The sequence below is a fragment of the Peromyscus leucopus genome, chromosome 6 (genome assembly GCF_004664715.2).
Source record: "Peromyscus leucopus breed LL Stock chromosome 6, UCI_PerLeu_2.1, whole genome shotgun sequence".
NCBI lineage: Eukaryota > Metazoa > Chordata > Mammalia > Rodentia > Cricetidae > Peromyscus > Peromyscus leucopus.
The window spans coordinates 74146408-74159627 of record NC_051068.1 but is presented as its reverse complement, the minus strand read 5'-3'; the positions used below and the strand labels follow the sequence as shown (position 1 = coordinate 74159627).

At 41.9% G+C, this 13220-nt stretch overlaps 1 protein-coding gene across 1 annotated transcript in view; it reads right to left on the bottom strand.

The window, feature by feature from the left end:
- The window catches only part of Spag17 (sperm associated antigen 17), a 244861-nt gene that overhangs the window by 197400 nt on the left and 34241 nt on the right, over positions 1 to 13220 (bottom strand). The window contains 2 exon segments of the mRNA XM_037206932.1: positions 7911 to 7997; positions 8584 to 8724. Coding sequence (XP_037062827.1) covers positions 7911 to 7997; positions 8584 to 8724 — 228 coding nt within the window.

Genomic DNA, 13220 nt, shown 5'->3' with positions numbered 1-13220 from the left:
TTTCTATTCACTGTCTTATTTAATCATTGCGTCAGCCTTATAAGATCAATATTCTTAGTCACAGGCTTTATATGGGGGAAACTCCAGGTTCTGGCTAAGGTTATAGGTCTAGTAAGTCACAGAGACAAGACTGACCCCAGGTGGTCTGACTTGATCAGTGCCTCTAGCCAGTGGGTCTACGTCTCGTCTCACCAAGTAAGAAGTGGTGTCTGCAGCTCTCTGCAGCGGTTCAGCATTTCAGACAGAGCCCTGGCCTTCCACACTTTCAACTGAGTTGGATGTAGATTGCCATCATACATAACCTTACAAATCATAATGACAGAAACAAAAGATCCCTGTTGCCCCGAACATCAAACTAGCCGCCAGAATGCAGCTAAAACTACTTTATAATTTTACCATAATCATGCTTTCTCTGTGTTTGTCTTGAGTCAAAGGAAGATTTTTCTTTTGAATCAGAGAGCTACTGAGAGATTTAAACCTTAGTCCTTATTTCTTGTATTTATGACATTGTTAATTCATAACTGCTTCCAGAATTTAAACTGTTTTCTGTCACATGTGATACAAGTAAATGATCAGGGTCTTTGGAGTCAACAAATTACTTATCCCAAGTGGCCATTAACTTTCCTTTATTCTTCCTGTTAGCCTCCTGTGGCAGGTAGAAGATGGGATTAGGATCTAACCAATACACACACAGCTTGGGGTGGATGAAATGCTAGATAAACGGTAACTGATATTGTCACTATTGAAGAACGTGGATTATTCAGTCTTATTAACTACAGGCATGAAATAGTCTTCCTGACTTCTTCAGCAGCATCCATCAGATAGATGCTAGGGCTGTGGAGCATGGTGACCAGAGGACCACACGTGACCAGCAGAATGCTTCTCTTTCTTGTCGCTGATCCATCACTGACATGTCTTAGAAATATTGACTGGATTCCTATCTTGACTGTTCTCCAAATATCATGGCCAGCCACCCAGCCCCTGGGTGGAGTAGGATTCCTGCAGCTGAACCCCAAGTTTCTTGGCAATAACATGTCTACCTCCTGCCTCTGGACTGATGATTGTCTGCCATGTAGGTGTGGTCAGTTGCCTGTACCCTGGGTAGAGGAGAGCTGGCCAGCAATGGGGGGGGGGGCGGGGGTTGTTGATGCCTTTGCTTAAGTGGTGCTTTTCTTTGAAAACAGAGCTACAGGTCTCTCATCGGAGAGGCAAACATACTTGCGCCCCAGGAGCTCATTCCTAAAGCAATGGAGCTCTGACCTTCTACAGCTCCCTGCCTAGCTCAGACCTGACTTTCTCTGTTGAGCTGCTCCTGCCTCCTTCAGAATACAGGGCCCAAGTTGTTAACACATTTGACGGTTCTTTTTCTCAACTTGATCAAGTTCACTTGGTTGCAATTCTTCATAACCTTCTACTCTATGAGGCTTTCTAGCACACCTCTTCTCCTCATCCTCCCTTCTTGGAGTGGATGACGGGCCCAGCCCCAGATTTTGATGCACTAGCTCTTGAATTGTTTTTATAGTCCCAAAGTGGTACTTACTTGTTACAGCTCAATAGTCCTCAATTTTGTTCCAAGTCTCATTATTTTACATTTATAAATATCAAGTTGGATTAATTGGTTCCAGCTCTCAAAATGTTTCTACCCAGAGGTTACTTTCTGCTGTTTTCATAGTGGTTTTTGAACCCCAGGCCTGGAGTCTGTATGTGGGCCATGTTCTCTAGGTATCCCTGGAAGGCTGATGCGGGACAGAAAAGATGCGCAGGTCCTGGGCCCCACTGTATCCTTTGAAGCCTGTACTGGCCATAATAGCTTCAAAGCATTTCAACAAGTTCCTAGGACATGACCTTCCCCTTTGGAAAAGCAGGCGGGCCAGGCTTGCCGTAATCAAGCGGTACCTTGCTAAGCACCCTTTCACTCCATCTCCTCCAGCAGTTTTTAATACTTTCCCTACAAGTGAAGTTAAACTAACTGGCCTGTAATTTCCTGGCGTGTCCCTGAGCTCTATGAAATAACGGCATTAGCTTGGCTACTTTCCAGTTCTTCCAGAATGTTTTTGTTTTGCTTTAAAACTCAGGACCGAAAAGGCTGGGGAACGCTTCTCGCCCCCCCCCCTTCCCTTTGTTTCTTCCATGACATACTGCTCCTGCTGGTCTCAGAACAGCTGCCATTTTAATAACGTCAAATCTCTGAAATGTTTTCACATAGTATTTATTCCTATCTCTGAAGCATGAGCTTTCTATTTTTCATTTTGACAAGGGCCACCCCACCCTGCTTCCAAAACAAAGGTTTACAACTTTACTGCATGAACTGTTAATTTGAAGCACTGTTTAAGAAATGATTTTCATGCTAGGAATCTAGAACACAGCAGCCTACTGACCTGTAACAAAAGTCTACATTCTTGCAAATGACTGAATCCTTGATGGGGAAGACATGAGAAATATGTCCACATGCCCAGGAGCCAAGAATCAAAACTATGGAGTGAAGACATCAATGAGGACATACTAACTCAATCCACTAGTGGTGTCTTAAAAATGGACAAAATAAGATCTAAAGACAGAACATTTGTATCTCATACCTTCTTCTATATTTATATGTGTGTGTATGTGTGTGTGTGTGCGTGTGTGTGTGTGTGTGTGTGTCCCACATGTGTGCCAGCTGATTGCAGAGGCCAGAAGAAGGCGTCAGATCCCCTGGGGCTAGAGTAGTTATGAGCTGCTCGACACCTGAGGCTACTCGACACCTGGGTGAAACTCAGGTCTTCCAGAAAACACCAGGCAGCCCTAACCATTGACCATCTCTCCAGTCCTCCCACATCTTCCTAGACAGCATTTGTTATATTATTTCCAAAACTAACACCAGCATCTCTTTCAAGTTGTAACATAGAAAAACTCGTAAAAATACTTTCATTAAAAATAAAAACAAAACCCTAATTGTATCTTTAATCCCAGTACTTGTGGGAGGCAGAGGCAGGTGGATCTCTGTGAGTTCGAGGCCAACCTGCTCTACAGAGCTAGTTCCAGGACAGCCAGGGCGATACAGAGAAACCCTGTCTCAAAAGACAAGCAAACAAGCAACAAGAAAAACAAAAAAAAAAACTTAATTGTTAAAAAGGAAAACTTTACTGATAAGATGAGGCAGATTAATATTAATTTGTGGGCATAAAATTGCAGCACATAATACAGTCTTTAGGATTATCTCTATTTTTTATTGTATAGAAATTGAAAATCGAATCACCAAATAGGGCATAAATCCCCCTTTAAAAAAAAATAGACAATTTTGTTTTAGTGAATGTTTTACTTTTTGTTTTCGTAAGGACCTAATACGTCTTTTCTAAGGAGACCTTAGATAGTCATTCCAACCTTAGCCTACATGTCACTAGAAACTCATGTCCAGCTGGGCAGGAGAGGTGTGGAACCTGAGATGGTTAAGATGGGAGACTCTGAGTTTAAACACACTGGAGAAATAATCACTGCCTCACCCCAGCTTTGATGTCCTCATTTTTCAGTTATGATGGCAAATCTGAGATTTGTACATCTGTCTTAAGATGTTCACTTATTGTGCATCAGATTTACATGGGCAAGAACCTTTAGATACACACAGGCCACTCTCCTTAAGACATTTTAGCTGGTTTTGAATAACTGGTAATGGTTTCCTTTTAATTTATAGTCAGGACTTGGTATATTTGCAAAATATGCCAAGGAAAAAGTCATATTCTCCACATGGGTCATAAAGCATAGAGGCACATAAAAAGACCTGGACATGTACACTGAGTAAAGGCAAGTTCTGCTGGAAACTAAAGCATACACTTTCCCAGTGTTAAATTATCTTTTTTCTTTTTCTTCTCTCTTTCCCTTTCCCTGCTCCCTCCCTCTTTCCTTCCTTTCTTATGTATGTGTGGGTTTTTCCTGCATGTATATATGTGTACCATGAATGTGCTTGGTTCCCACGGAGGTCAGATGAGGTTGTCAGATCCCTTGGAAGTGGAGTTATAGACAGTTGTGAGCAGCTGTGTGGGTGGTGAGAATCAGACCCAGCTCCTCTAAGATGACTGCTGAGCTATCTCCCAACTCTTTAAATGTTTTTTTTTTTATAGATTCCTATCTCCATAGTTTTAAAGTGCTATATCCAGAATTTATCCATTCCTATCTAGTGTTTATTGTACTATGGAACTACAGAGGTAGTGCACATTCTTTACGACTGCTCTAGCACTCATTGAAAGTTCTTCCATGTTCATTGAGACTTCTTCCACATTCATTGAGACTTTTCCCACATTCACTGAGACTTCTTCCATGTTCATTGAGACTTCTTCCATATTCATTGAGCTTTTTCCCATGTTCACTGAGACTTCTTCCCATTCTATGATACTTCTTCCCCATTCATTTAAACTTCTCCCATAGTCACTGAGATTAGACTTCTCCCACATTCACAGAGACCTCTCTAATTCCTGTGGTTCTGTTTCATCTGCTTTCTTTTCCTAAAATACCCTTTTCTATATTTAAATGTCAGGGTCTACCCCCCCCCCCAAGTTAGAAAGCATTGAGACTAATTTGATAAAGAGTACAGGGTTCATGGTAAAATGGGAAAACTTGAAGCTATATGTATTTGCCTTTGGCACAATCTAAATTATTTCAATTTCTTTTTTTCCCTGCCCTATTATTTCAACTCCTGCCTTCAAATATTCCAGTTAGTGGACTTCCCAGCATCATTTCCGTGTCTGAAATGGGGAGGGTGTTTATATTTCCTTTTAGATTGGGAAGTGAGTGAATTTTTGTTGTTGTTGTTGCTGCTTTGTTCTTAGAAAGATCAAATGGCCAAGCCCTTCATTCTTTCTCTCCAGATGCCATTGTCTCCCCCGAACTTCCCTGGCTCCTCCCCACACCCAGCTAATGCTAACCTCATTTTCTTTTAGTTCTCCAGAAACTTCTCTGTCCCTTAAGGACTCCACTGACAATTTTCTGTACTGTGTTATTTACTTGTTTAATGAATAAATTTTGCTGAATACCTACTGCATGCCAGCCTGTGCTTATATGACTTCTTATTTGTCTTGTCTCTAATCCTAGTGCTTTTCAAGCTCCAAATTTTCACAATATGCACATTGCCACCTCCCTGTGCACTGTACAGATAATGCTTGAACAATAACATATGTCCTAATATTCGGCAAAACTTATCAGTATATAATATCTATAAATCCACTTTCATGTGAGTCCATATCCTTAAATAGTACTGGGTGTGGAAATGCTGCCATTGTCAATAGATAAGATTATCCCCATCCTCAGTAGTGAGTGGTAATAACAATAAATAATAGCTAGCCCTCCTGAGATTATACATCATGGAGACTGTTCTCTTCCTGTTTCTATATGAGTGCTTGGAGTGGATCCTGGAAGAGTAAAACATGATTTTTCAAAACAAGAAGGTGAATGAACAAATAAATTGTAGCACTGCCTCTGCCTCTGGGGAATTAACATTAGCAGAAATCTAAGCAGGCTTTCAAAGAACTGTGCTTTATAGATAAAGATGCTCATGTATACAGTATCATGGCTAGATGAATTTCTAAAGTTTCAGGGGAAATTACACAATTTCAAATGAGTTCTGTATGTATACAGTGCCAAACCATTCAGATAAAACCCTGAGCAAGTCACTCAGGCATGTGGGCCTTGCTAGCCCAGGCATTTCAAGTCTCCATTGAAAAGGTGTAAGGAGGCTCTGACACGGTTTTGCTGCTCATGGATAAACTTCACTGTAGTAGGGTCTTGCTTTAACTGGTGGCTACTAAGCAACCACAAGCTAAGAAACTAGGAAGCCAAACAGGTTAACTCTGTTTAAAGCAAGAAAGACTAGGCTCTGGTTTAAGGTCAACAAGCTATCCTACAAGTAGACATGCATGTGCCATCATTATGACATTCTTGAACCCTTAATCCAAAATGGAGATCTGAAAGGAAACCAAGACTCATGAACCCCCCACTCCCCCAGGTCAAGCTACTTTGTTATATATTATTCCTTTTCCCAGTAGCCAAGTGTTCTTGAAAAAGAAAATATAATGCTTCCTGATTACGCCTCTAATGTGTTTGTCCGTGGAGGTTTCCTACTCGCTACAGACCATGCAAGCAGAAACAGACTCATGAGCAGGCTACCCATGTGGCTCAAAAGTCCAGAGGCCCCAGAAGACTCTGGCTTTTATGGCCACCACTCATAGCGACGTTGCTGCTCCCCACAGGCGTAAATGATACCACTTTGATTCCCATTAGAGGAGGAATCAGGTGAGGGGGTCCCCGAAGAGGCCCTCAGTGAGGAGGGGCTGAGGTCGGAGGTGCAAACGCAATGCTCTCCTCCAGATGTAACCTGTCTTAGGCCAGCGCTGACCAGGAGCCCACACTTGCTTTATGTTCTTTGCCATTTTTTTTTTTTTTGCTCTGGTGATTGATGGTAATGAATTTCTCTGCCTCCGAGGCCCGATCTCTGGGGTGCTCCACCCTGTCTTCCTTTTTCCTTCTGGAACCATTCAGAAAAGCGAGTGTGGGAGGCTTATTGCCCAAATGCTCCAGTGGAAGAATGTGGGAGAGCCAGATGTGAGAAGGACCTCCCCTGAGTGGAGAATATGCAACCAAGAGTCCCAGCACATGTTGGAGAGGAATGGTTCTCTAACTAAACTCTGGATTTGTAGCATTGTGCTATCCCACATCCAAGTCAAAATGCCTGTCCAGATTAAACGTCAAAACTGCTCTGTTATCATCTCTGTGTTTTACTGAGTATCTTTGAAGAAGAAAGAATCCTTTGGGGGGCCTAATTGATCCCAGGCCTGATACTTGGACATGGATTTCCATGACCACTTCAGAAGAAAAAATTCTGCTATTTTAAATCCAGGTATCACATAATGTTTCAAATGGTGCGCACACATTCAGGACATCGTAAGAAATGATAGGAGGTATGTAATTTGGCTGTGCTAGCAGAGTGAGTGTGCCAAGACCTTGAGAGAGGTATATCAAGAATTAATGCCAAAACGTTTGCAGTACTGTCAACTATGAAGAACTACAACGAATCTGGCTTGGGCAGTAAGTACTCAGGCCATACTAAAGAGGTCACTATGGAATCACACAAGGCCTGGGACATAGAAAAACTCCATTAGTCACAAACAAAATACAGTGCAAACAAGTATTTGTCTTTGAAAGGTCCTCAAATCTTCATGGTTTAGGTCTGCGTAGCCATAAAGTAGTGCCTAAAAACTGTAGGTGGTGTTGTAATTATTCACTGGATTTTTATATCTCTTGCAAGCCCTAAGTTAGATATTAATGAGGCAGGGTGAGAAGAAATCCTTTCTCACTGAGCCTGAGCTGTAAGCCTTTTGAACAGGTTACACAGGCCGGGCTTTCCTATCAAGCAGCTGCCAGCAATGGAATGTCCCACTAATCTGAGGAATATCGAAAGTTCTACATCGATTAAAATGAGGTGTAAAATGTGTACAAAATTCACTAGCTGATGGAAAATAATTCCAGCTGTGGCTTTTTTCTTATACAAGAAGCTCTTTCTTAGTTCTTTCAAGGACCTAACACTAATAATGGCTCCCTTTAATACCATCACACATTCAATAATTATCATGGAAGGATACAGCCCAGTGTTTTGGTATATAACTGTTCTTGATTTGGGCTTTTTAATTGGGAACAATGATAGTATAAATAAACCAGGCAAATTTATTCTAAAAGCTGTTTGTGTGCATGCATATGTGTGTGTGTGTGTGTGTGTGTGTGTGTGTGTGTATGTGTGTGTGTATGTGTGCACTATAAGGAACAAACATACCCAACTGAGAGTAAAATATACTTTAAAAAGGTTGAATTAAAAAAATTAAAAGCTTCATACTGGATGATTTTATTTCTAAACAATACAAAAAGTCTCTCTGACAGATCCAGCCACTCACCTCGTAATATAACGGTAAACTGCCACTCGTGGGTTTTTTCCCTTTTTTAGCTGAAGCAGCTCCAGCAAGAGCTTGTATTTCATTGATCTGTAAGACAGTTGAATTAACTTCTCATGAATGAAAGATCTACTCAAGGAACACACAGATCTGTGAAACTTTCAAATACCTCCATGATTTAAATTAGGCCATCAGGCAACTGAGCAAGAAAGCAGCAGTCACCACATAGACGCGGTACTTACGACCCCAAGGTAGCTGCGGGTCCCTGCAGGGGTGGACGTCTCCCGACAGCCCTTCTCTGTAGCCCGCAGCCCTCTGACTTGAGCCAGCTAGCATTCTCTAGAGACTCCCTTTTCCAATTAGTCATGTGTTTTCCTTATTTAGTCTACTCTTTTATTATTATCTAACCTTATACTAAATAATTCTTCAGAGAACTTAGCACTGTGTCTGGAATAGTTGCAGAAATCTTTGTTAAAGGAATGAAGTTTGAATGGAGTGCATTAACGAAAAGGTTAGTTCTTTCAGATTAAATATTTTAAGTTGACTGTAGATTGTAAATGTCTATTGAGAGTCATCTACCATAAATAACGAAGCAGTCCAAGACATGATCATCGTTGCATATTCTAAAATCTCAATCCCTGACTTTGGAGGTGCTGAGGCAGGAAGAGGCAGGTACCTGCTGGAGAATGTCTTGCCATGACACCATACTGAAGAGTCTACGCTGAGGGACTTGGACAGCCAGGTCCAGGGCATGAATGAGAAGATCATCCTCAATCCGGTTCCCAACCACGAAAGCAATGGAGGCCTTCCAATCATTCTGTTACAAGAGCAGACAGAATTAAATGCTAAGTGTTCTTTACTGGGTCAAAGGCTCCCACTGAAAACCGAGATAGCTTCCCTATAAATCTTACTTTAAGGACAGGGTTGACCTTGAAGTACGTGCAGGTTTTTGACCAAAGTAGCCACAAGGCGGCAGTATTGTGCCAAATTTCATGGAACTTGGCTAAAATCAATTTTCTTGAGAGACCAGGAAAACCGTTTCTGAAGGTAGTAAAATGCTGTTGTTTCCTCCCCCCATGCCCCCCCCAAAGTTGGTGTTTGCAATCAGTTTGTCATTCTCGTGCCACAAATGTACATTAAAATGCAGTCTCAAAGCATAACCATTGCTTCATTTTCCGCTCCTTTCTCCAGACAGTGACTCTGAATAGTGCTACCTTTACAAAAGAAATTCAAGCAGTCATTGCCGAAGGTTGGGTGACACTGAGTGAGTTACTAGTGAGAACCAGAACACACTTTCTCCTCTTACTGTAAACAAGAACGTGACGTGACTGCTGATTCACAAAAGGAGCCTTTCCACGTCTTGGAAAAAGGCTAACATCTTATACGTGGACATAGAATTTTGATCCAAACAATTTAAAGAAACAAATTACTAAAGACAAGGCTTTCATTCTGTAATTCCTTTATCTCCATTTATTATCATTTCTATTGGAAAAGGTAGTTCTCTGGGAGACTGGGTGGAATTCTATGCATTTACCACGGACCCTCACTACCTCCTGGTGTTTGAAAGGAGACCCATTTCTGCTGCTGAACCAAACCGGTTCATGGGGAGGCAGGACAAGCATGCATGACAAAGACATTAGGGAGAAGGGATGAGTATCAGGGAGGGCACCCCAGCCACATGACCTCCCCAGGCCTCTCTGTCCTCATGTATAAAATAAGAGAGTTGGGCATGACAGTGTCTAAGCTACCCTCAAGCTTAGCAGTTCTCAACCTGTATGTTGTGACCCCTTTGGGGGAGGCAGTTCAGCAGCAGAAATGGGCCTCCTTTCAAACACCAGGGCATCACCATCATAAATAATCAGATATTTATATTATGATTCATAACAAACAGTAGCAAAACTGCAGCTATGAAGTAGCAGCAAAATAATTTTATGGCTAGGGATCACCACCACATGAAGAAGTATATTAGAGGGTCACAGCATTAGGAAAATTGAGAACTACTTGCTCTAGCTACTTCTAGGAGACTGACAGCTGTGGAATAGAACCTGCTCTTGGTGGATGCCAAAATAATGTCTAAGAAGACTGCAAAACTTCATGCAGTTTTTTTGTGAAATGTGCAGTTTGGTGTGACATTCTCTGGACTCTGCTCTGCTCACAGTCAGGCTGACATCAGAAGCAGAATCAAAGTGTGAGGAGAGCCAGGGTCCATTCTTTCTTACCATCAAATAGGAGACGTCTGCGGTGTTTTCCATGGAAACTTACCACATGACAAGATCCACCCAGTGTCCAGTGTCATCAGGAAAAACAAAGCCACATGTGGGAATATAAAACTGTATGCATTTCTTACAGAGAATGTGTTTTGTTTGTGTGCATGCAGGTAGGCGTGACTTTGTTTTAACTCTGTTACTGATTTTAAAACATTCTTTTTGGATGGTAATTTGATGTATAAAGAGAGAGCATGTAATTTTTTTTTTTTAATGTTCTGGTTCTAAAAATTAAGTATGGGGGTTGGGGATTTAGCTCAGTGGCACAAGGCCCTGAGTTCCGTCCTCAGCTCCAAACAAACAAACAAACAAACAAACAAACAAAAAACCAAACAACAACAACAAAAAATTAAGTATGGTATTTAACAAATTGTTTAGAAAAGAGTTTCACCGCCACTACTGACCTTCCTTGCACTGGATACCATTGTTATGCCTCGTGTATTCTCATCATAGCTGCATCTACAGTGAGAGCGGGGTTGGGGGGGGGCTCTTCCATTCTCACAAATAAGTACTAGCCTTTCCTGGGTAGGTGGTACTTTAAAGTTCCAAGGCTGAAAACTACTACCCCCTTCTCTGTTTTTCTCCTGGAAGTTTCTTTGTCGATATTTGAAAGCTAATGGTGACAAAACCGTGTCACTCAGCTCTTTTAAAGACAATTCCAAGAATTGTTGTGTTGTAGCCTGCTACCTACCCATTAGAATCTGGCGTCAAAGGCAGATGTGGGCCATTCCAGACAAGAAGAAAGGGGAAGTGGAGGAAGGAACTAACAATTATTGTAGATCTGCCATGTGCCAGGCACATGTTGCCCCTCCAAACCCTTGAGCAACTCTGTGAAATAGCACACCAGCACACTGTAGATGGAAAGACAGGTCCAGGAGTTCAATGCCTTGTTTAAGATCATTTTGGCAGAAACTCATGGGGATTACACAGAGAGCTTACAGATCTGTGATTATTTCAGGACAGTTCTGAGGGCAGGTCACCAGAGTCTGAATGACACGTTACCATCTGTCATGTGTTGCTAATTGATGAAGAGTTACCGAACTTGTAAAAGTAGATGGGGCCTTCAGAAATAACTTACATCCAACCCCGAAAACATTTTTTAAAAAAAAATGGTATTTTACAGAGAGGATGACTAGTTAGGGCAATCTCCCAACTTTCCCTCTCTGGAACCCAGGGCTCTGTTTTCTTTGCTCTAGGGTGCTTTAAAAGCAAACTAATGCATCTATATTTTCAGGCAATGGTCCTGTATGTTGGTATTCCCAATGTGAGACAGCTCATCTAGGCTAGATCAGGAACAATCTCCCCATTTGATAGTATCTGAAAAGTCTAGCGATGGCCCAGTTTTCATCCACACAACTGGTCCTTAAAGCTGCTTCTAATTGGGTCTGTTTTGTACAGTAGGATCCAAAAGGATGTTGTTAGAGCTACACATTCTTGTCTAATCAGATGCCCAGGGCCCCAGTAAACATGAGACAGAGTGGCCAGAGGATGCCTGAGGGGAAGGCTGCACCAGCTGCTGGCTGCGGCAGGGGGCAGTGGGATGCTGGGGATACACACCAGTGGACAAGAGATGAGTGGGGAGTATCGAAATAAATGAGGCCCTACTAGCACTCCAGGGAAACTAGAGGTTCCAAATTTCTAACATCAACGACCTATTTAGAAATAGGATGCTGTTTGGGGGGGGGGGGTGGAGAGAACATAAATTAGACTTGGTGAAATACTGTCAAAATCCAACCAACCAACAAAATCCAAAAAAACCAAACAGACAAAATAACAACAAATCCTTCACATATATCCCACTTCAACATACAGTTAAACAGAGTCCTTAAATTGAAGTTCACAGGGAAGCCAGAAAAATGTGGCATAGTGAGAATGAACAATGACGGTGGGAGGAGGAGATGGCAGTGTAATGTCACAACCAAGGGAACACACTTGTGATTACAGTAGTATTCCCACCTGTGGTCGAGTTCCAGACAGTTCAGGAAGTTTGAACATACTTAACAGGAGCTGCGAAATAAAAAACTGGCGACTTTAGAGAATGCAGTGGATATATTCGATGGTGAAAGAAGAGGCTTTTATTCTAGTATACTCCAATGCTTTTGACAATTAAGGTGACTCTCTGCTACCTGGAGACATGAATGACACACAGATATTGCTGAGTCCTGTCCTAGGAGCTAGTGATAAAGTCGGTCAAGGGTGGAATGGAACCGTGTATAGACACAATCCATGACCTTCTATTTGCTTAAGCAGTCTTACCTAATTTGAAGCCTGGCAGGAGGGCGGCTCAACCCAAACACTTACATGTAGTCTCCTAAGGCAAGAAAGCATTCAGTACACGCAGGGATCCTGGCCAGCTCACAAAGCCTTCAGTCTCGCAGACATGGGGTAGATTTGGAACTATTTTTCTTTCATATATTAAAAATTCTCCAAATTTTACTAGGCATTCCGTATTCTAATATGATTATAACAACTTTTTCACTAGTCAGTGAGACATAGCCTCTGGACAATGGGGCTGTGATTGCCTCCTTCTGTTAGCAGGAGCAGGGAGCTGATACCAGGAAGACAGTGGAATGTTGTCTTGGTGGCCTTCCATGGCACTTCTGGGAGGGGTCTCTGTGGGCCTCTACCTAGAACTGACCAGAGAACCTTCACTAGTAAGAGATGTATAAAAGCCTTAAGTAAAATCCATGCAGCATTTAAGAAGTTGGGTTTTTCCTGAGAACCATTTAGCACAACAGATACACCCAAGCCTGTACCTGATGTCAATACTCAGCTGAAGGAAACCTTTTTTGTCATGTAGATTTATCGCCAAATGAACAGGGATTTGTGAATGTCTTTCTCATGCTAGGTTTTTTTCTTTCAGAAGAAGACTTGGCTCTCCATCAGCAGAGGAGTGTTAGTGTGGGCTTTTGGCCAGGAGAAGAAATATTTTCATTACCTCAAACTGGCTGCGGCAATTGTATCTGTTAAAAAGGAATTTTTAACTGTAAACCAAGTTGAAAGGAGAGGTTCAATAATAGACACATGTCATACAATAAACAAGTACAAT